This window comes from Peromyscus leucopus, chromosome 5 (assembly GCF_004664715.2).
Source record: "Peromyscus leucopus breed LL Stock chromosome 5, UCI_PerLeu_2.1, whole genome shotgun sequence".
Taxonomy (NCBI): domain Eukaryota; kingdom Metazoa; phylum Chordata; class Mammalia; order Rodentia; family Cricetidae; genus Peromyscus; species Peromyscus leucopus.
The window spans coordinates 117168473-117190140 of NC_051067.1; the positions used below are offsets into that span (position 1 = coordinate 117168473).

The window sequence follows — 21668 nt, forward strand, 5'->3', positions numbered from 1 at the left end:
CTTTGAAACTTTGGGCAAGAAAAGCCATTGAAGTATTCAATTCTTGGTGAGTTGTTTTGTGGGAGCTTAGAAGAAAAGAGTGTTGAAAGGCAGTTGGTAGAAGCTTTGCTTATGACGTTTTAGAGGGAAGCTTGAGAGTTACTTAAAGACCATTGGGGCCAGGGCATATTTTCTATTTTGAATTGAGATTCTGTAGTTTTGATCAGCTAGAGCTGAAAAGTCAACTGTGATTAAGAAGAGACCAACATGGCTGAACTGGAACCTTTGCTTTACTGGGACTGTTGATGCTTGTCATCTAAAGCTGAGGAATTGACACTGATTAAGAAGAGACCAGCATCACTGAGGTGAAATCTGGGAAGTGTTTCCTCTGAGTCAGCACACAGAAGCTGTGTTCCAGATGTGGCCAAGGTAACTCCTGTTGGCAGCTGAACTTCGTAGTGTAAGAGTCACCCAGGTGTTACTTGTTTTGAAGCCATGAAGAGGTCATGGAGAGCGGCTGAGGCTTGGCACTGTGAAAATCCAGGAGAGGCCATTGTTGAAGATGAAGTCTCAGTAGTAGTTGAAGGCCCAGGACTAAGGGGCCATGCAAAGAAGTCGAGACTTGGCACTATGAAGAGAGCTCAGGAGAGGATATTGGTCAAAGTGCAGCCCAGTTGCAGCAGAAGACCCCAGCATTTTGGAGATACCAGTACCATGGGATGACTACCAGGAACAGCAGCCAGAACCTAGAAGACAAGCTGTGTGTGTTACAGAGGGTGGAGCCAAAGAAGTGACCCAAGTCACTCAGAGGAGCCCAGAAGATCATGAGTGAATCCCAGATATTGGACATTGAGTTATTTACACGGTTGGAGCTTGGTTTTGCTTTGTTCAGATTGTGACTATGCCCTGGTTCTTCCCTCTTGAAATAAGGAATTATTTAACTTATTTTTGATTTTACAGAAGCCCACAGTTGAAAGACTGAGTTTTTAAAGAGATTTTGAATGTTTGAAAAGACTGAATTTTAAAGTGTTTGAACTTATAAAAACTGTGAGACTTTTAGAGTTATTTAAGAATTTTAATGTGAGATCTTGGGGATGAAAGAGAAAGGAAAGGTTATGGCTTAACAGTGATGTGTTTGTGTGTCAAGTTGACAAGAAGTCAATTGTGTTAGGTAGTTTTATGTCAACTTGACATAAGCTAAAGTCATCTGATGGGAGGGAGAGAATATGCCCCCATAAGATCAGGCTTTGGCAGACTGTAGAGCATTTTCTTAATTAGTGATTGATGAGCGAGGGCCCAGTCCACTTTGGTGCCATCCCTGGTCTGTGGTCCTGGGTTTTATAAGAAAGCAGGCTGAGCAATCCTTATAGAGCAAGCCAGCAAGCATCACTCCTCCATGGCCTCTGCATCAGCTCCTGCCTCTAGGTTCCTGCCCTGCTTGAGTTCCTATTCTGACTTCTTTTGATGATGAACAGCAATGTGGAAGTATAAGCCAAATAAACCCTTTCCTCCCCAAGTTGTTTTTGGTCATAGTGTTTCATCCCAGCAGTAGTAAGCCTAAGCAGGATACTATACAATGCCCAAAGTTGACATAATGAAGCCAAGTATGGAGGGTCCTTAAACAAATAGGATATTGTCTAGAACATTCTTTTAGGTTTTTAAGGCAATCGCTTCCTTTTTTGACAAAGAGGCAGGTATGAAGGAAGCAAACAGCTGGTGTTTAATGGCTCTGCCAGACTCTATTATAAAACATCAACTAGTTACTTTGATTTGTGTGTGCCCATGCCATGGGCATACTTAAAAACAGTAGACTGGGCCAGAACTCATTTTTGGCTTTGTTTATTTATTTTTTAAATGTAAAAGACTTTTGATGGCACCTCACCAAGGTTACAACCCTTTTATGATCATTAATTTTTAATCTGGAAAAGAGTCTTGGAGGCAAGACGGCTTATCTGTATTAACTGAATGCTCAAATGAAAATACACAAGACTCATGCATTTGGCTAAAATAACCCAGGGAAACTCTGCCAAAGGTTAGGAATGTGATACTGCTTTCCTAATGCAGCTACCTTTTATCTAAGGCTTGTTTCCATTTAATTATCCTTGAACTTGTGGTTGAAGATCTAGAGGCGCGCGCGCACGCGCGCGCACACACACACACACACACACACACACACACACACAGAGAGAGAGAGAGAGAGAGAGAGAGAGAGAGAGAGAGAGAGAGAGAGAGAGAGTGTTTTTCTTTTTTCTTTTTGAGATTGGGAACTCAGTCTAGTCTTGAACTCACTATAGCCCAGGCTAGCCCCAAGCTCAGAATGATTTTCCTGCTTGCCTGAACTTTCTGAATGTTGTGATTAAGGCTTGTTTGAGGCACAGGGGACCTTGGCTTTATTTGGTCTACTGCACTGCTGGGTATAGACTTAAGCTTCCTCTTTGGATCAAATACTTGGCAGTGCGTTAAGCCTCCATCTTCGGTTTTTAAGGGTCATGGTGGTGAGATATGCTAGATGAAATCTCCACAGTTTGTTCAGATTTCAAATCAAAATCCAAAGCTCTGTGAGAAGCCGTGTCTACTGTGTTCTACGCCATGCTTTCTGTTTTTCAGATTTACAGATATTAATGATTCCTCAGGGAAACTTGACCTCAGCCGCCTGTCGCCATCGCAGAGTGACTACTGGGCCATGCTGGCTTATAACAGATCCAAGCTCTGCAATCTCCTCTTCTCCAATGAGCTGCACCGTCGCCTCTCCCCACGAGGGGTCACGTCGAATGCAGTGCACCCTGGAAACATGATGTTCTCATCCATCCATCGAAACTCATGGGTGTACACGCTGCTGTTCACCTTGGCCAGGCCATTCACCAAGTCCATGGTAAGTGGATGGCTGCTGGTACCTCCCAGGTGCCTTCAGTCAGCTTCACAAAAGGGCCTACAAACCCAGCCCTGGGCGTCTACTTGTGGTCTCATTGTAGTCTGCTGTCATGGGGCTGGTAGGGAGTATAACAGCACCATTGGCAAAGGCTCCCCACCATGTCAGTATCACCTTTAGATTGGGTCTATTGCTCTACCAGAGTCTTGGAGGCTTGGGTAAGGATGTTGGTTTTCGGTATTAGGTAGGAAACACCTGAAAATCTTGAAGGTTTGGGGTGAGGAGCACAACAATCATCTATTTCCTCTCAATGTGATTTCTGTTTTGATTCACAAACTTCTAAAGTATACTTTGTGGAAAATGGCACTTGATGTATTGCTTTGTGTTAGTGGGAAATGTGGATTAGGAAGCATTAGGAGGTGAAGCTCTTTTGAGTTCAGTGGATTTTGTATTGGATGTTCTAGATGCTTCTTATAATGGAGGTCTGAGGGTAGCTCTTTCCTGGAGAAGGCTTTGTGGCCAGAATGTGGTTATCCTTTGTATCCCTGAAGACAAATCTTTTGGGCAAATCATACTGCTGTGGTTAGAATTGGAGTGTTCACAAAGCTGAATATGAAGATTTTACATTTTTGTCAAATGGTTGTTTATCAATGGTGTGTAAAAACCTCTTCCGTGAATTCATTAACCCTAAGTGACTTGAATGAAAAAGGTGTGTATTACATAGCACATTTGCTCAGGTGTTTTTGAAGCCTCAGGCTTTAAGAAATGTGTTTCTTTTAGGGCCAGGGAGATGACTTAAGTGGGATAAGCACCTTCTGCATAAGTCTTAAGAACTGAATTCAGATCCCCAGTAGACAGGTGAAAGCTGGGGATGGATTTGTACATTTGTAACCCCTAGTACAGTGAGAAAGCCTGTTTCTAAATAAATAAATACATAAATAAATAAATAATAAATACAGTAGAGGCTGTCAAAGGAAGAACCCAACATCTACCTCTGACTTATACACATGCACACATGGATGTGTGCACCACACATGCATGTTCTACACATGCACGCATGGGATAAATAATAAAAATATTTTCTTGTGAATTGATATATCCATGGTGCAGCTACTGATGCGGTCTTTAAATGATAGAAATTATTCTCTCTCTCACACACACACACTTGGACCTTTGGATTAGACTAGCTATCCTGGTGGTGGCAAGGGAGATTAGTGGCTGCCTAGCACAGTAGACCAACTGGCTCTCCTTAGCATTCCTCCGATCAAGACCCATTGTGTTCTTTGGGCATCAGGACAACTTAGGGAAGTTGCATCAAGCACCTGCCTCCTACATCCCAAAGAGATATCCTGAGCACTGACAAGAATGAGCATCATACCTCAAATCACGGGCATAGGATTTATCTAGTGGTCACCATCTATCCATTGGCCACTTGTGGCCATTGAGACCTTGACATGGGCAGTACAATTGAGGACATTCTGAATTTTGTTTGATTTCAGTTTAAATAGCCACATGTGTCTTGTGGTGGCCAGATTATGTACAGTGTGCTGTGTATATAACCTCATGTTTCCATGACCTCAAGTTATTCTTTGTTCTGCAAGCAATACCTGTGTCTAGAAAGTTCTTCTTTATACCTCAATTGTGGGTAATAGCTATCACAGGGGTTATGAGGCTAAAAATTAGACTAAATCAGATAATTTTATTTTCTGTGACTATTATAATTTTAGTCTGAAAAAGAGGGAGTCTGGTGGTGGGTACAGGGGAGGTTTATGGCTCTACTCCTCTCTCAAAGAGTCCAGGAGTAAGATAACTGGCAAGACAGGAAGACTGCACAGGAGAACCTGGGGTGGTGGCCTCACACCTACCTATCTGGTCACTAGGGGGTCACAGTGGCTGGGACTTTCCATTCTCTTATCAAGTGATTAGGAAACAGCACCTTTGATAGCTCATAAGTGCACTTTAGCTGTTACTGTTGACTCCTTTTCTTTGTGTGTGTATAGTCATTTTTGAAACAGGATCTCACTATGTAGCCCTGGCTGGCTTGGTATGTATTATGTCCCTAAACTGGCCTCAAACTAATGGAAGTCATTCTGCCTCCCCCTTCTGAGTGCCGGATTTATAAGCTTAGGTGTAGAGATTAGCAAGATCGTGGAACATGTAGCCACATTTAGGTTTTCTGTAATAATAGTAACCTGTCTAGATGGCTGGTGGTACTTCAGCATTGAGTTCCCTATTGCTGAGTTCCTAAGGAGGGAGGATGGAGCTTAGGAAGAGGGAGGAGAGAAGAGGAAGCTGTGGAGGAGGGAGGTTGGGAAGAGGGAGGAGGGAGGATGGATGCAGCATTTGCTGGTCACACTCATCAGTCTCTGCTCCACTGCAAGCATTCAGGACTCTGCAGCGAGAAAAGGACGAAGCAGCAGGACTGGGGATGGGTCGTGTCCCCAACGGGACAGATCTGGCTGACCACAAGGTCACTCTCTCGGGCTGTCTTCCTCACATACCTCTTGTTGCCTCCATTATGATAAGGTGCTTATTGCTTGTACAACGGATGCACTTCTGCCATTTTCAAGGAGCTGTGTATTGACACACAGGCCGTGTGTATCAGAGCTCCCATCCCACGTACAGGGTGGATTCCTAAATGACAGCCAAGCAGCTTGGTGCCAAGGTGAATCCCTGGGAAGAGACAGCTAGGGCTCCATTTATGCTTCAAAGTCCCTTCTCCATTTTGCCTTAACGAAAGCATTTTTCCCTGTGACATAGGCCTGGCTTGAGTATACTCTCCACTGTGCAAGGCCCAGGGAAGAAAAAATACCACCCTGCCTGGCGCTCTGAAGCCCAGCCTCCCCTTCTCCGCTGCAGCTAGCTCCCATAAGCATTAAACAGCAGTGTTTTAATATCAACGTCCCTTCTTTATTTGCTGTGACTCGCTGTGACTATGGTGATTTTAGTTACCGTAATTAGGTCACCCTTCATGGAGTCAGGCTATTTTAAGTGGCTCTTTAAGGACTATTGTTGCAGATCAGTAATTTTACAATTGGATGCTCTTGTGCAACTTTATTAAATGTAATATGTCTTTTAAATGTTGCCCTTTTACAGTTATACGTTTCTAATTGTTGCTGTAAATGCATTATCACTTTGAAATTAATTAATTTTTGCATTTGGGCCTCCTGCAGTATAATAATCACTAATGAGAAACTCACAGAGACAAAGTCTCAGCACAGCGCCCCCTACTGGCAAAGCCACATTTCTGCCACCCTCTTCCTATTGAGGGCCGCAGGTCAGATGTCCTAGGGCTTTTGGAAAAGAGGTCCTTATTCCTCTTTCAATTTATGATAAAATAAAAAGAATAGATAAAATGGAAATATGCTGTTTTAAATGTTGTTTAAGCCAATATTTTTTCCAGTAGCAGTTCTTGAAATGTCTTAAAGGAAACCAAAGTTTGCTGAGAATGTTTGTGTGATGAAGTCACATCATGTGGGCACTTCATGTCAAATTCTGTGTTTTTAAGTTGTGTTTTGTGTGTGTGTGTGTGTGTGTGTGTGTGTGTTAGCATGTACTGTATGTTAGCATACATAATATAGTTATATGTGCATATTAATTCATAGCATCATAATTCACACAACCTGACCTGTGCTGTTGTTATCTAATGACATAAGAGATTTTCTAGGGTGGTTTTGGCTATTGGTGTGTGCTATCTTGTGTGAGGGCTTTGCAGTCCTCACTGACTTAATCCCAGTTATCGGGCACCTTGGCGGCTCCCACCTGACATCACAATGTCAGCATCAACATGTTCATTTTTTCCCACACGACCCTTCTGCAGGGTCAGAATGACCTCTGTCTGACCCAAGACAAGCACAGAGAGCTTACCCAGCCGGTTGAAGAAAATGCCAGTCTAGCCCCCAGAACCTCCGCCAACTCCTCCGTGCTCCATTTCCTTGGTCAAACACATTATAGTGCCTCTGCCATGTGTGTTTGATTGTGTTGTTACGTTTCCTCTTTAAAACATTTGACAGCACCTTTTTGACCCCCTTCCTTCTTTTTTTTCCACATAAGTTTTAAACTCTGGTAAACAACATTCTCGCCAGAGGTTCCAGGGCCAAGCAGGCCCTCTGTGGACCAGCATGTAAATTTCAAGTTGAGCACAGTCACGTGCCTCTAAGGGTGTTTGAAGCAACCAAATATTTGTGTTGGCAGGTAACAGTAGGAAAGAATATCATGTGTTAGGGTAACAAGAGCTTAGCAGATGTTTTAGGGAACTGTGTTTTCAAATCAGTTCACATTTAAAAAAAAATGGCTTGAGTTTGTCGATCTTCTGGAAGGATTGGGTTTCTCTTCCTGTGGCCATGAAAAGGCAGCCATTGTAGCGAGTCTTAACAGATGTGTGGCTATCCTGCTAATGGATGGGCCAACACCAGGTCCTGTTGTAGAGTTATAAATTATAAGCAGAGAAAGCACAACCTAGCATTCTTCTAACCTTCCACAGAGCCAAGCTGGGTAACTCTGCCCTTGAATAACCCAGGGCCCAGTGATTTATAGTTGTGCAATTTTAAAACATAGTGAAGGGCATAATAAATGTTGATTTGTTCTTTAAATTAGTATTTTAGCAAAATAATTCTCTCCCTTTACCACCTTCAAAGACCTGGAGCTGGCTACTCTGGAGGTGTTTTCAAGGACCCTCTTTATGTTTGCCTCTTTATTGGTATATTGGCATGTCCCATACAAGGAGGGAGGGGACTATCAGGGCTTCTCAGTTTTCTTTTTCTTTTTTTTTCTGTCGAGAAAAGAAAATACATTCTGCAATGTGGCAATCTCACTCTATTCCTTGATAATCTCAATATTATGGGCCTCCCAAGCACTGGGGGAATTCTCTGATTTCTGTGCTCTCACAGGCCCAGGTATGGTAGCAAAGTGGACTTTTAGGACCCCTGTGGCCAGGCCACAGGTGCGCTTTCCTGCCTTGGCTCCTACAGTGGCTCAGCTCCCTTCTTCCCTACGGAGGCCATCTTCCTGCAGCCTCAGCCAGCCTTCTTACCTCCAGGTGATCCCTGGCCTAGGATTTATTAGTCAGCTTTCCATTCTGTCCAGCGCTTGAAAGTTTATGGGATTTGCTTAGTCCCGAGGTCAGCGCACATGGCAGATTTCAAAAGAAGAAAGAATTCGGAATCCTTAGGCTTGTTTTAAAACTTAGTTGCCCTCCTCCTCTCCAGTCATCCTGTAATAAGTCAACCTGCCTTAGGTCAATTTTCTGTATCATTTCAGTGACTATGAGCTGTGAGCTCTAAATTCATACCGAAAGATAGTTGGAAAAAGATCTGGGGTTCTATTTAACTTTTTCACATATTCTGAAACCCCGAGGCAGCCGGAGGTACGTTTGACTGCGAAGTGGGGGCGAAAGCCCTGGCTTTGTTTCCGTGATTACAGAGTCGCCGCGGCAGAGCCAACCACTGCATCCTGTACAGAGCTGGGAAGGCCGGGTGGAGCGGTGGTCCTGCTCTCTGCTCTCTCCCCTTCCTCATCAAGAAGAGGATCCTGACTCAGAACCAGGCTGTGAACCTTCTTTCCCTGTGCCCACTGTCTAAAAAGTAAGTTGGTTTTCCCTATTCCAGGTCGATAGGAGGTTAGCCAAGCACAGAGCTGACTTTGCTGGGACTTTACAGTAGGAGGCAAGCTTTGATGACAAAATGAAAGCATCGGCCACCCAGTTGCTCAGACTGTCTACTTACAGCGGGACCACGGGCGTGCACGAGAATTCAGCAGAGCACCCGGGTTGTCTGTTCCACGTGAGCAGTCCCAGTGCCAGTCACACCATGTGTCCTTTCCTTCTTCTGAACTTTTCATCTTTGAATATGCCACCCCCCTGTACGCTACCAGTCCACTCACCCTAGGTCACACCCTGGAAGCATTTGGGATCTCTCAGATTAGAACAAGGTTCTTGTCGTGTGATGTCATAAGGAAACATGACGGGAAGTAGAAGGAGTCGCTCAAAAGCACAGGATGGAGGCTGAGTGAATAGTGAAGGGCCGGGCATTTCTCCTTCCCACCCTTCCCACAGCTGTAACCTCAAAAGAAAGTCCCTATACGTTTTCATTTAGTATTCAAAAGGGGTGGTTTTGTCTTTCTTTGCACCATTGTATCTCTGGCCATACAGTCAAGAATGTTGCATGTTTCTAGATGGAAGTCAGGAATGCATCCGGTGCCTCCAGTCTCTCTTGGGTGGGGAGGGATTGCAGTTCAGAGTGTGTAAACAAAGAAATGGTGAGGCCAGGTCTCATAGCCACGTAGTATACAGTGGAGCTGGGGCCAGAGCCAAAGGCCCCTAGGCACCTGGCTACAAGCCCCAACAATGGATTCCCTCAGAGAAGTAAATGTATTTGGGAGGAACATATTTAAGTTGAGAGCTAGAGAGGTGCGCAACAGTTAGAGAATATTCCAGAGTAAGTAATATTCCAGCTCTCAGATCAAATACCAGCTCCCCTCCATCCTAACTCATGAGCAAGTTTCTTAAGATTCCCCTCAAATACCAGGTCATATGCCTGCCTCATGGACTGTGTTGAAACGATGGACAGCATACATATGCAGCCTTCAGATACTAGCTATTTGATAAATATCACATGGTATTATTATTGCCTTGTAGTGTGAATTTGACATTCATTTAATGTTGGCTGGATATAGATTCTCATTGTATTAGCTACACTCCACCTCACTATGAATAAATGCTTTACACTAGATGGAAGGATGTATTTGGCTCATGGTTCAAAGGATCTCAGTCCATCTTTTGAACAACTACTCGTCTGAAATATTTTACATTAGTATGTGTTTTTGTATATTGATAAAAATTTAAGGTTATTTTTGTTAGAATATACTGTACCTATGTTTCTACTCTTGTTCAAGGTATTGTACCTATGCAGCTTATTTAACAATGTAATGTAAATTTCTAGTCCTTGAAAGTTATTATTATAAACTATTTAGGAAAATAAAGAAATACAGGTTAGTAGTTAGTCACCTATTACAATCAAACTTATGTGAGGTATATTTTCAAGGTCAGAGATATATTTCTAGATAGGTCATCTTCAAACACTTCAAAGACCTACAGAATATGGCATTTAAAATCTGTTATTAACATGGGGCTTTTCATGACAATGAGACATGTCTGCTTCTGGCAGCACCAATTTACTTCAGAGAAGATGATGGGCATCAAAGAAATGCCATTTGGAGTTTGTTTGCAATGTGCCAAAACTAGCCATTTGCGCAAGAAACTGCACTTGTCTTGACTGCTGACAATATGCTGTACAAGCTGTACAAGCAGGACACAAAGGAAAAAGACTGTTAAATTTTGCCAAGATAAAGTGGGACAGTCCTTCAAAAGTTTTTGCTTCATAGAACAGTTTGCCAGATATTCTAGGCCTATAGGCCAAAGACTGGATGCCCCAACATTGCAGAAGAACCTTGGGTGACTGTCCAAGCAGCCAGATGTCTGTCATTTCTATAGGTTTGGAAGTGATTTGCATTATACTTCCTGTTTATTCAGGTAATATTATATCCTTCTGGGGTCTTTGATAGTTGAAGACTAGTTATATTTGTAGTTTTCCTTAGTTATGATAGAGGCATTGAGCTTGTAACTCGTCAAGATAGATTAAATAATGGAGTATTTTCTCCAAATATAAATGGACTGGACATTATGAATGTGATTCTTCCCTGATAATTGTTCTTACTGTATATAGTTTTACTATGTTAGAGTTAAAACGTTTCCTTTTTCTTTAGACAAAAAGGCGAGTATGTTGTGGAATAATCTTTTTGTACACTGTGAATATGTGTTATTCTGATTGGTTTAATAAAATGCTAAATGGCCAATAATTAGGCAGGATTTTCAGGGCAGAGAGAATTCTGGGAAGAAGAAGGGAGTCTCTAGCCAGACATGGAAGAAGCAGGAAAGTAGTCCATACAGAGTAAAGGTAATAAAGTAAATTAATAGAAATGGGTTAATTTAAATTATAAGAGCTAGTTTAAAAAGCCTAAGCTATTGATGGAGCTTTCATAATTAATGAGAAGTCTCCTTGTGGTTATTTGCGAGCTGGCTGGCAGGACAGAAAAATCCTCCTGCAGTTAACAAATTAAGATCTATTCTTACCAGTTCCATGTATGTGATAGTTGGACATGTTACTGGTATTTGAAGGTGTTCCCTTCATGGAAGTTGAGGTTCCATCTTGTTTCTTAGTTTCATTATAATAGAATTTCAGAATAGACTCAAATGGAAGCTTGAAGACAATTTTATTAGCATTTTAAAGAAAAACTCCCAGGGCAGGGCATCTGTAAATCAGAGCAGCTACCCTGAAGAGGAGAATGGAGAAGAGGCAGGCAGCCACATGGTGGGGAGCAATGGGGTGCTTCAGAGAATGACCAAAGCCCAACATGTTAGGGAAGGCATCCTTGGGAAGAGATTAAAGAGAGGGAAATGGAGAGCTGCACTTCACTGAGTAATTCAGAGAAACAGACTGACTTCCAACCAGCATGGCTGAGCACTTGTAAGAGACTGTGCACGAGTAGAAATCCTGGAAGAAAAAGTATATTATATCATTAAATGGCTACTTATTCTACCTGTATCTTTTGCAAGTTTTAAGATGAGTCTACCTTCCTAGAGGTAGTTCCTTGGCCTGGTGATTGATGTCTACCAGGAATGTCATATCTCCACACAAGCCAAGGACTCCATTCTCCTGACCAGAAGCTTTCTGTTAGTGTGTCTTCACCGTTCTTGTAGCATTCAATAACTTCCTCACCACACTGTCCAGTGTTTACCCGAGAGCCTGGCCACTTTGGCCAGCATTGATCCCTCCACCCTCTGCTTCTGTGGGCTCATTTCCCTGCCATTGACAGACAGAAGTGAGGTCCTGTAGTGGTTATCCTTCGTGCTTGGCTTGTTCCACAAACCACATCTCTTCCAATTGCATCTTGTTGGGTCTTGACCAGGTGTTCCTGCTCCTAATGTGAATGCTGTGCCTGTCACAGGTGCTCTTCTCCCCGGAAACATTGAGCTGATGAACTCCTTGTATACAAATCTGAAAAACTAGACATACATCACCGAAGGTAGAGGGTAGGTGGGCTTTTGTATGTGTGTGTTTTATTTGTTTGAGGCAGGATTTCCAGTAGCCCAGGCTGGCTTTGAACTTCTGATCCTTCTGCTTCCGCCTCTTGAGTACTGGGATTTCAAGCAAGCAACACCATAGCAGGTTTATGCAGTGCTGAGGGTAGAACCTAGGGCTTGAGGCATGCATGGCAAGCACTCTACCAACTGGGCTACCCTCCCTGTTCTACTCTGTGCATTTGATTGAACCCTTTTTTCCCTCTTTTTCTCTAAAAAAATCATATGTTAAACTTTATTATATATATGAAAAAAAAAAAACCCACCGAGATTAATCAGACCCAAAGTTAAATAGCCACTCAGAATGGAATTGGATTTTAACCTTTGACTAGTTTATTTTGTTTTTCTGAGGCAAAGTCTCACTGTGTGGTTCTGACTGGCCTGAAGTTCCCTGTGTAGACCAGGCTGGCCTTTAACTTCACAGAAATCTGCCTACCTCTGCCTCCCTAGTGTTGGGATTAAAGATAACACAGGCGCCCCCAGCATGTTTAACTTTGAGGTAAGGTCTCATAGCCAATGCAGGCTTCAAGTACCTATGTAGCTAAGGATGGCCTTGCATTTCTTTCCTGTCTCCACCTCCAGCATACTGGGGTTAAGAGTCTCAGGTCAATTTTAAGCCCCCTTTTGGGGGCTGCCTGCTTGGCCCCCACTGACAACACACCTCAGCTTAGAGGAGAAATTGTCCCCTTTTGTTAAAAACGGAGGTGGCTTTGCGAGGCTACCAGTTCTACAGGCTTTCTTTTCTTTCTTTCTTTTTTTTTTTCCTTTGCATTATAGCGTTTCAAGTCTAACTCAGCCTTTGTTCCTGAATGAGCACCCGAGAGGAGAAAAGTTACCATCTGCCCTTAATGTGTGTGACAAATTACTTAATGAACATTTAACCAAGATTTGAAAGCCACCAGCTTTATCTCTCTCTTCTTTTCTCCTGTGGACCCACTGGCATTCGGGTAGCTCCGCCTCTCCCTACCTCGCGCTAGCCCTCCCTTGCTTCTCTATTCAACTGAGGGCCACCTTTGATCCTCCTCCTTTCAGCTTCCTTTTCTCCAATTTCATACTTCTTTCCAGTAATTTTTGGCCTTAGTGCAGTTTAGATGCTGGAGGCCAGCATGATTAAACAAATGCCCAGAGTTTGTGTTGCCCCATGATTTTCTGGAATGTTCCTTCCACGAACACTGATTTCTGTGTAACTTGCTAGACACCTTGATTTCTCCGCCCCCCCCCCACCATGATGTGATGTTTTTCTAACACAAATAAAAGAGACTCAAACTCAAGTCCAAGTTTGTTTTCAGAACAACTGTGTGTGCCTTCTCTTGCAGTAAGAAAGGAATGTTTTACAAGAGCCAGCTAAGGGCTTACCGCTTTACATCTGTTCTCATCTAATGGGAGTTTAGAGTTTTCTCTACATGCATAGTCTCCAACCTCAAAGTAGAGCTAAAAGCATCCCAGTGAACTGAGTAGTGAGTCAGGTCTGGCATGCAGAACTATTTAGATACACCATGCAGCAGGGCAAGGGGAGAGCGAGTGACACAAAGGGACCAGTGTCCCCTAGCTGGGCAGATACACAGCCCTCTCCAAGCCAACCAGTCTGTCAACCTATTCCTTTTCTGCATTGTCAGAAGTGAGTTGCTGTGTCCAACCACGGTCTAGGAGAGCGCATGTCACAGAGAAGTGGGTGGTGGAGTGTGTGGGGGTGGGGGTGGGGGTGGGGGGGTTATATTGCAGCTTGCCCACCACTCTATGGGTTGTGTTGAGTGTGTTTTGGTTGTCCCTGTTACTGTGCTACTGTGGCAGGGGCACTCACAGGCTCCGACACAGAGCTCCTTGTCTGAAGCCATGGCTCTTGTTGCCTGTGGTTCCGTCTTGCCTTTCTCTGCTGCTGATCATGTCCTTCCTGTCTTCTGCTCCTGCCACTTCCTGGAACGCCAGAGGTGTCCTATGTACCCGGTTCCTTTCCTGTGTATGTTTACACATTCTGCTTTGTGGTGGGAGATGAGATTTAGTTCTTTAATAAGAAACCTAATGAAGAAGATGGAAGAATGAGGATGTCATGTGTCCCAAAGTCCATGTCTCGCATTGCTCTAGCAGACAGGTTAACAGAAGGCCTCTTTTCTCTCTCTAAAGAAACTCATGTTGCTGACATTGGATAGGATTTTCAAAAATTGGCCAGAAACTTAACATCTTCTAGTAAAAGTACGTAAACCTGGCCAATCACTCCTAAGCCTGTGAGGAATATCCCTCTACTTCTTGAGGTGTTCTCCCTCTCTGGGATCAGTTATTGCTCCTCTGGGCCACTGTACTCTTTAACAGAGGATGAAATAAAGAAGAACATCTTTTTTGTCTTTACTTTTTTTTTCAGAAAAGATAGAGTAATTTTGAATATTATAGCTTTTTTTCTTTCATTAGCTACACCTACCCATTACATTGCCTAATAAAATATCCTATTTAGTCATCTCGGAATCATCTAGAAATAGCAATTTCTGCCCAGAAGAGGCTTTCTGATTCTCTGTGCATCTCCTGGAGGATTAATACCACTATCAACATTTGCTACTTGAGTTTCCTATGATGGGTCTCTTTAATCATTTACATTTTGAGAAAAAAAATGAGAGAGAGAGAGAAAGTAAAATATTCTTTAAGAAGTCCAAGTAATCCTGGAGAATATATGGTGTTTGTTCAGCTGGGGAATCTTATTTATTTGAAGAACAGAGAGAAACCTCTTCTGAGTGATCAGAAAAGGAGAAGAATAAACAGTGTCCAAGTAACCTGAGCCACAAAGTTCCTTGTTTCAGAGAAAAGTTATAAAAAGTATATTTGCTAGATCCAAAAAAAATACCGTACATCAACTGCTGAGGCCGGCATGATGTTTTCTTAGTATTCTTATTCTTTAAAGGGAAAAAAAAGGCCATAAAATCTGGGAACTCAAAAATGTTGGGGCATTTTAATATTCTTAGGCAGGTGAACACAGAGAGTCTGTTTTTTCCTCTTCTGAGTTCGGCATTGCTTCCTGGCTTCCATGTGGGCAGTGTGTCATTGATCCCTCGGTTGAGTCTCAGCAGCATAAAAGACTGACCTAATGAAATTAGCATGGTTGACATCTCAACCATGGGTGAAATCTCAACCTTAGCCCAAGCAGATTTCCGAAAGGAAGGTTTTGAGAAGATGTTCAGAAGAAAGTAACTACCACATCCTTCGGGGGGATCTAGTCCTTCAGCATACACAAGGGAGAGCAACACTTTCTTCCATTCTGCTCTTCTGTCCCAAGCCTTAGGAAGAAGCTGGCCAGTTTCTGCTGCCTGAAAAGGATATGCCCTTCATCCTGGACACCCTGATTCTTTAGCATTCATGCATTTTGCCTGGGTGTGTCTCATCTTTCCTTCCATTGCCAGGGCAGGAAGAGGTTCCCTTGGGTTCATCTTTGGACCCAGGGTGATGGGAGACCTTTTAGATCTGAAGCCAAAACAAAACCTTATAAGCTGAACTCACCTCTTCCAAGTCCACTTGGCTACTGTTGTTTTCCCATGTGTAATTGCATTGGTAATTCATTATAGTAGAGGTTCCTCCCTCAGAATTCTGGCTGGTAAGTAGTTTTGAAAGACAATACAGCACCCTACATTTACTAGGACTGGCTTTGTAAGGAGTATCTTCTGTGAATCAGCCTATTTACTTCCCAAGACTCCAAGGCAGGTGTTGTGGGTGGAGTGTGCTTACCTCACTTTGGTTGAAGTTGGAAGACAGTGTGATGGAGCAGAAAGGCTATGCATAGACCTTGAACCTGTAGCAGGATCCCGGGTCTGAATGAATCCCAGCAGTCCCTTCCCAGGAGGTCTCCTCTGTGCTGTAAAACAGATGGGACAGTCCAGCATCTTGAAGTTGTTAGAGGTAAAGGCAAAGTTCAAACCTGTGGCACCTGGTGCAACTTGGGAATTATTCATTTGCTTCAGATCTTGCCAGCCACCTTGGCCTTTCCTGATTGTCAAGGTCACAGAAAACAGCTCTTGCTGTTTATCTTGTTTATCTATTGCATGAGAGAGTGGAAGCTCTGCAGGTGCCAAGCACCCTTTAGTCCCTAATTGCAAGGAAACTCTAGGAGGAACGGCCACAAACCTTCCATTTGATAATGAAGTTTTAACAGGATGTGCTTTAGAAGCTCTTGTCCCTCTGCCCATTTGAAAGTCAGTTTTTAGTGTATTAACTTTGTGTTTTTAAGGCTTCTCACATCTTACCTGCCCTGCTTTCTGTTGGATTTTTTTCAGTTGCTTTAGATCCCTTTTAGAAGGAGGTCCAGTATGAATTACTAAAGTGACTTAGGTTGAAGTGTAGGCATACCTCCTAGAATCAATCAATCAATCGATCAATCAATCAATCACTTTCTTTCTCTCTCAATAGATAGATATAGATGTGAGATAGATTCTGTACATATAATTATATATGGTTATATTGGTCCTATATAATATATATAAATAATTATATGTATACACACATATATATGTATATATAAAATCTGGTGTTTTTGAGACATGGTCTTTCTATTGTATAGCTCTGGTTTTTTTGGAACTTGCTATGTAAACCAGGGTGGCCTTAAACTAACAGAAATGCACCTGCCTCTGACTTCTGAGTGCTAGGGTCAAAAGTGTGAGCCATCACACCTGGCCTAGAATCTCATAGACCAAAAGTCGCTTTATCCTGATGTGTTCTCATCGACACTTGTCTGTATTAGCCTCACTCAGCAAAAGAGATTATATGATACAGAGTATGCTGGAAAAACTAGACTCTAAGAAAACCATTTCTGTCTTGAGAATGTTAGAACGCTTTTTAAAAGCATGTTTTATTGATGACTCACAAGACAGTACCTGATTGATGTTTGTTAATTGCTTGAGACAGGGTCTCAATGAAGCCTGGGATGGCCTTCCTATCTAGCCCAAGTTGGCCTCAACCAGCAGCTAATTGCTTTTCTTTAGTGTGTGTATGCACATATGTGTAGGTACAAGTATGTACATGCGAAGGCCAGAGGCCAACCTTGAAGGTTATTCTCAGAAATACTGCCAACCTTTGAGACAAGGTCTGTCATTGGCCTGGAGCTAACCTTTTGGCCAGCTAGTCCCAGCGATCCTCCTGTCTCCATATCCTCAACCCTGGGATGACAAGCATGTACCATCATGCCAAGCTTTCTACGTGGGAGTCTTCATACTTACAGTGCAAACGGTTTCACCAACCAACTGAACCATCCTTCCCACTCCTTAGCAAGTATGCCATGCCCTGCTAGCCAGAGTTTTTGTCAGTTATCTCATATTATATTTTAATACATGTTATCATCTAACAGATTAACACATAGTTCTTTCTTTCATTCTTTGTTTTTTGTTTGTTTGTTTTTTGCTTCCTGCTTTTCTATCATTCCCTTTCCTTTATGTTCACTAAGGTCTTTCCCAGCGAGCTGTTTTCTGCCTTGAACATATCTTGGGGGGAATTTGACTTCTTATTTAGTTCATTTATTAAGATGGTTTGTGAAGACAGCAAACACTGACAATAGTCACGCCATTGTAGACTTGAAGTACTATATGCTTATAGACAGGAAGTACTAGATGAATATATTGGTTTATTTAACTTATACTCCACTGCTTAGCATGTGGGCTCACCATCTGTTTTGGGTAAAGAAGCCAAAGCTAGCCAATTCAGCACTGCCATTAAAAAAAAAATCTTGTGTGTGTACACGTGGGACTCCGGTGTGGGGGTGCATGTGTCTCAGCAGGTGTGTGGAGGTCAGACAACAGTCCCCCTTCCACCTGGACTCTTGTTTACTGCTGCGTATGTCAGACTGGCTGGACCACCAGCTTGCAAGGATTCTCCTCTTCTGCCTCCCACTTGCCGCAGGAGCACTGGGGTTACAGGCATTCGTTACCATGTCCAGCCTCCTGTGGGATGCACGCTTGGGCCCTCGTGTTTGCAGGTCAAGCCTTTTAACCCACTGAGCCATCTCCCTAGCCCAGCACTGCCACTTGGATCCTGCAGAACTGTGGGGTTTTTAACTGCATATTTATGAATGAAACCCCTCGAACAGCATTGGGTCAGCACTGGTCAACGTTTTGGTCTTTCTTGACCCAGGTTAGGTGTCGTTAGGTTAATTAAATACTTTTACTTGGTTTTTGAACCACACACAGATAGTTAAGCTCTTTTTAATTCAAACCCTCTTCATCCAAACTGACTTTTCATAGCTTTTTCCACTGAGAGTTCTTCGTGTACAAATAGTTTTCGGGAGTGCCCATCTGCATTTCCCCACGTGAATTTGCTATCAGCAAATTTTTATCACGGATATTTTAACTAGGAACCTATATTGCAAATGTGACAAAAAGACCTCTGCTGACTTCTTAGCTGATGCACGAGCAATGGCCATTGAGTCCATTGATCTCAGTGTCTCACTTACCCAGGCTTGGTCTCTGAGTATGTTGCTAAAGGAACTCTTCCTGTGCTTCCAACACCTTGGGTGACACTCCTTAGCAATTGCTGATCAGGTGCCTTGTGTTGCTCAGAAAAGGGTATTTTTAAACTTTTTTGAATGCTACTAATTTTTTTCTTTGTTGGAACCAGTAAATGTGAAGTATTCATATTTGTCTGTTTCTGAAGCAAATATTTAATGAAACAATATACTTACACCTACTGGCCTCTGCTTGTCTGGTGGTGTGTGTTTGATTGTTTGGTTAGATTTTTGTTTTGGTATTTGGAGACAGGTTCTTACTAGGCAGCCCTGGCTGGCTTTGAATTGTAGTGAGCCTTCTGGTTCAGATTATATCATATAATAATCTGAATTATTAGGATTATATCATAATACCACAATTGGTTTTTGTTGTTGTTTGTTGTTGTTGTTATTCATCTTCTTGATTGTATTTTATTTTTTTATGCTGATTTTTACACAAACTTCAGACAAGACTTTATTTCAGGGCTTACTATGTCTCCTTGGGTCCTTTGTCTCACACTATTTCATCTGCTATTGTCTGATGAACCTTTGCTAAGTGCCTCTCCTGTGTGATGTGCTATAAGGGTTAGCAAGAACCAGAATGAGCCAGGTATTACCTGTGTGCTTACCTTTGAAGGGACAGAGTGATGAGAATGGTGAAGTAAGGTGACATGAGTACCAGCTGGGAGATGGAGCTTACCCCCTTGGGTGTAGAGTCGGATGGAGTTGCAGAATACAGATAGCACCTTGATTGATACTTGTAGGTTATGTGGGAGGTAAACATGAGGACACAAAAGGAACATTTGGGCGTAAGTGTGCACCAGAGGATGGTGGAGCCCTGGGTTAGGGACTAAGTTAAGGGGGATGAAAACTTGGTCATGACAGTCTGCAAAACCTTATTAAATCACAATGTCAAAATTATGATTAGCAAAACTTCAAACTGTAGCTCTTGACAGAGTTGATGTTTATAATGAAGACTCAAGTGATGAATGTGGGTTTGTAGGGATTCCCACATCAAGGAAACTGTATTAGTTACTTTTCTTGATGCTGTGACAGAATCCTTGGTGTAGCAACTTAAGATTTTATCTTGGCTTGTAGTTTGAGGAGTCAGTATATTGTGATGGGGAAGGCATGGCGGCAGGAGCATGAGGCAGCTGGTCACGTGGCATCTTCAGTCAAGAAGCAGAGAGAAAGGAATGCTCCTTCTCACCTCGCTGTCTTTTTATGAAACACCCCCCCCAGCCCATGGAATGGTGCCACCCACATTTCAGGCTTGGTCTTCCCCAATTAGTTAACCCCAACCTAAAAAAAAAAATTCCCTCACAGACATGCCTAGAGGTTGGTCTCTTGGTGATTCTAAATTGAGAGCACCAACCATCACAGAGATGTAGGTAACATCAAGGACTTGGTCATGATTTATGGAACTTAGTGTTGCTAGAGTTTTCCTGGTCCTGCCTGGCCCACAGTCAGGAAAAATCTCCCTCACTCTCCAGTCCTACAGCCGCTCAGACCCAACCAAGTAAACATACCGAGATTTATATTTCTTATAAACTGTATGGCCGTGACAGGCTTCTTCCTAACTGTTCTTATATCTTAAATTGACCCATTTCTATTAATCTATAAGTTGCCACGTGGCTCGTGGCTTACCAGTATCTTAACATCTGCTTCTCATTGTGGAGGAAGCTGGCAGTGTCTCCTTGCCTCAGCCTTCCACTTCCCAGAATTCTCCTTTCTCCTTGTCCCACTTATACTTCCTGCCTGGCTACTGGCCAATCAGTGTTTTATTTATTAACCAATCAGAGCAACACATTTAACATACAGAACATCGCACAGCATCTTAGGATGTTTTGTTGGTGATGACAGTGGCAATGACAGTAGTGAGGACAGTGGTGATGATGACAATGAGGACAGTGGTGATGACAGTGAGGACAGTGGTGATGACAGTGAGGACAGTGATGATGACAGCGAGGACAGTGGTGATGATGACAGTGAGGACAGTGGTGATGATGACAGTGAGGACACTGGTGATGATGGCAGTGAGGACAGTGGTGATGATGACAGTGAGGACAGTGGTGATGATTACAGTGAGGACAGTGGTGATGATGGTGACAGTGAGGACAGTGGTGATGATTACAGTGAGGACAGTGGTGATGACAGTGAGGACAGTGGTGATGATGACAGTGAGGACAGTGGTGATGATGGTGACAGTGAGGACAGTGGTGATGATGGCAGTGAGGACAGTGGTGATGATTACAGTGAGGACAGTGGTGATGATGGCAGTGAAGACAGTGGTGATGATGGCAGTGAGGACAGTGGTGATGATGGTGACAGTGAGGACAGTGGTGATGATGGCAGTGAGGACAGTGGTGATGATTACAGTGAGGACAGTGGTGATGATGGCAGTGAAGACAGTGGTGATGATGGCAGTGAGGACAGTGGTGATGACAGTGAGGACAGTGGTGATGATGGCAGTGAGGACAGTGGTGATGATGACAGTGAGGACAGTGATGATGATGACAGTGAGGACAGTGGTGATGATGACAGTGAGGACACTGGTGATGATGGCAGTGAGGACAGTGGTGATGAGGACAGTGAGGACAGTGGTGATGATGACAGTGAGGACAGTGGTGATGATGACAGTGAGGACAGTGGTGATGATGACAGTGAGGACAGTGATGATGATGACAGTGAGGACAGTGGTGATGATGGCAGTGAGGACAGTGGTGATGATGGCAGTGAGGACAGTGGTGATGACAGTGAGGACAGTGGTGATGATGACAGTGAGGACAGTGGTGATGACAGTGAGGACAGTGGTGATGATGACAGTGAGGACAGTGGTGATGACAGTGAGGACAGTGGTGATGATGACAGTGAGGACAGTGGTGATGATGACAGTGAGGACAGTGGTGATGGTGACAGTGAGGACAGTGGTGATGACAGTGATGAGGACTGTGGTGATGATGGCAGTGAGGACAGTGGTGATGATGACAGCGAGGACAGTGGTGATGATGACAGTGAGGACAGTGGTGATGATTACAGTGAGGACAGTGGTGATGATGACAGTGAGGACAGTGGTGATGAGGACAGTGAGGACAGTGGTGATGAGGACAGTGAGGACAGTGGTGATGAGGACAGTGAGGACAGTGGTGATGACAGTGAGGACAGTGGTGATGATGACAGTGAGGACAGTGGTGATGATGACAGTGAGGACAGTGGTGATGATGGCAGTGAGGACAGTG

At 43.3% G+C, this 21668-nt stretch overlaps 1 protein-coding gene across 1 annotated transcript in view; it reads left to right on the top strand.

Moving 5' to 3' along the window:
* Nucleotides 1-21668, top strand: part of Wwox (WW domain containing oxidoreductase) — a 943055-nt gene that overhangs the window by 286722 nt on the left and 634665 nt on the right. The window contains exon 8 of the mRNA XM_028875689.2: nucleotides 2587-2851. Within this exon, the coding sequence (XP_028731522.1) occupies nucleotides 2587-2851 (265 nt within the window). The remainder of the gene's footprint in view (nucleotides 1-2586; nucleotides 2852-21668) is intronic.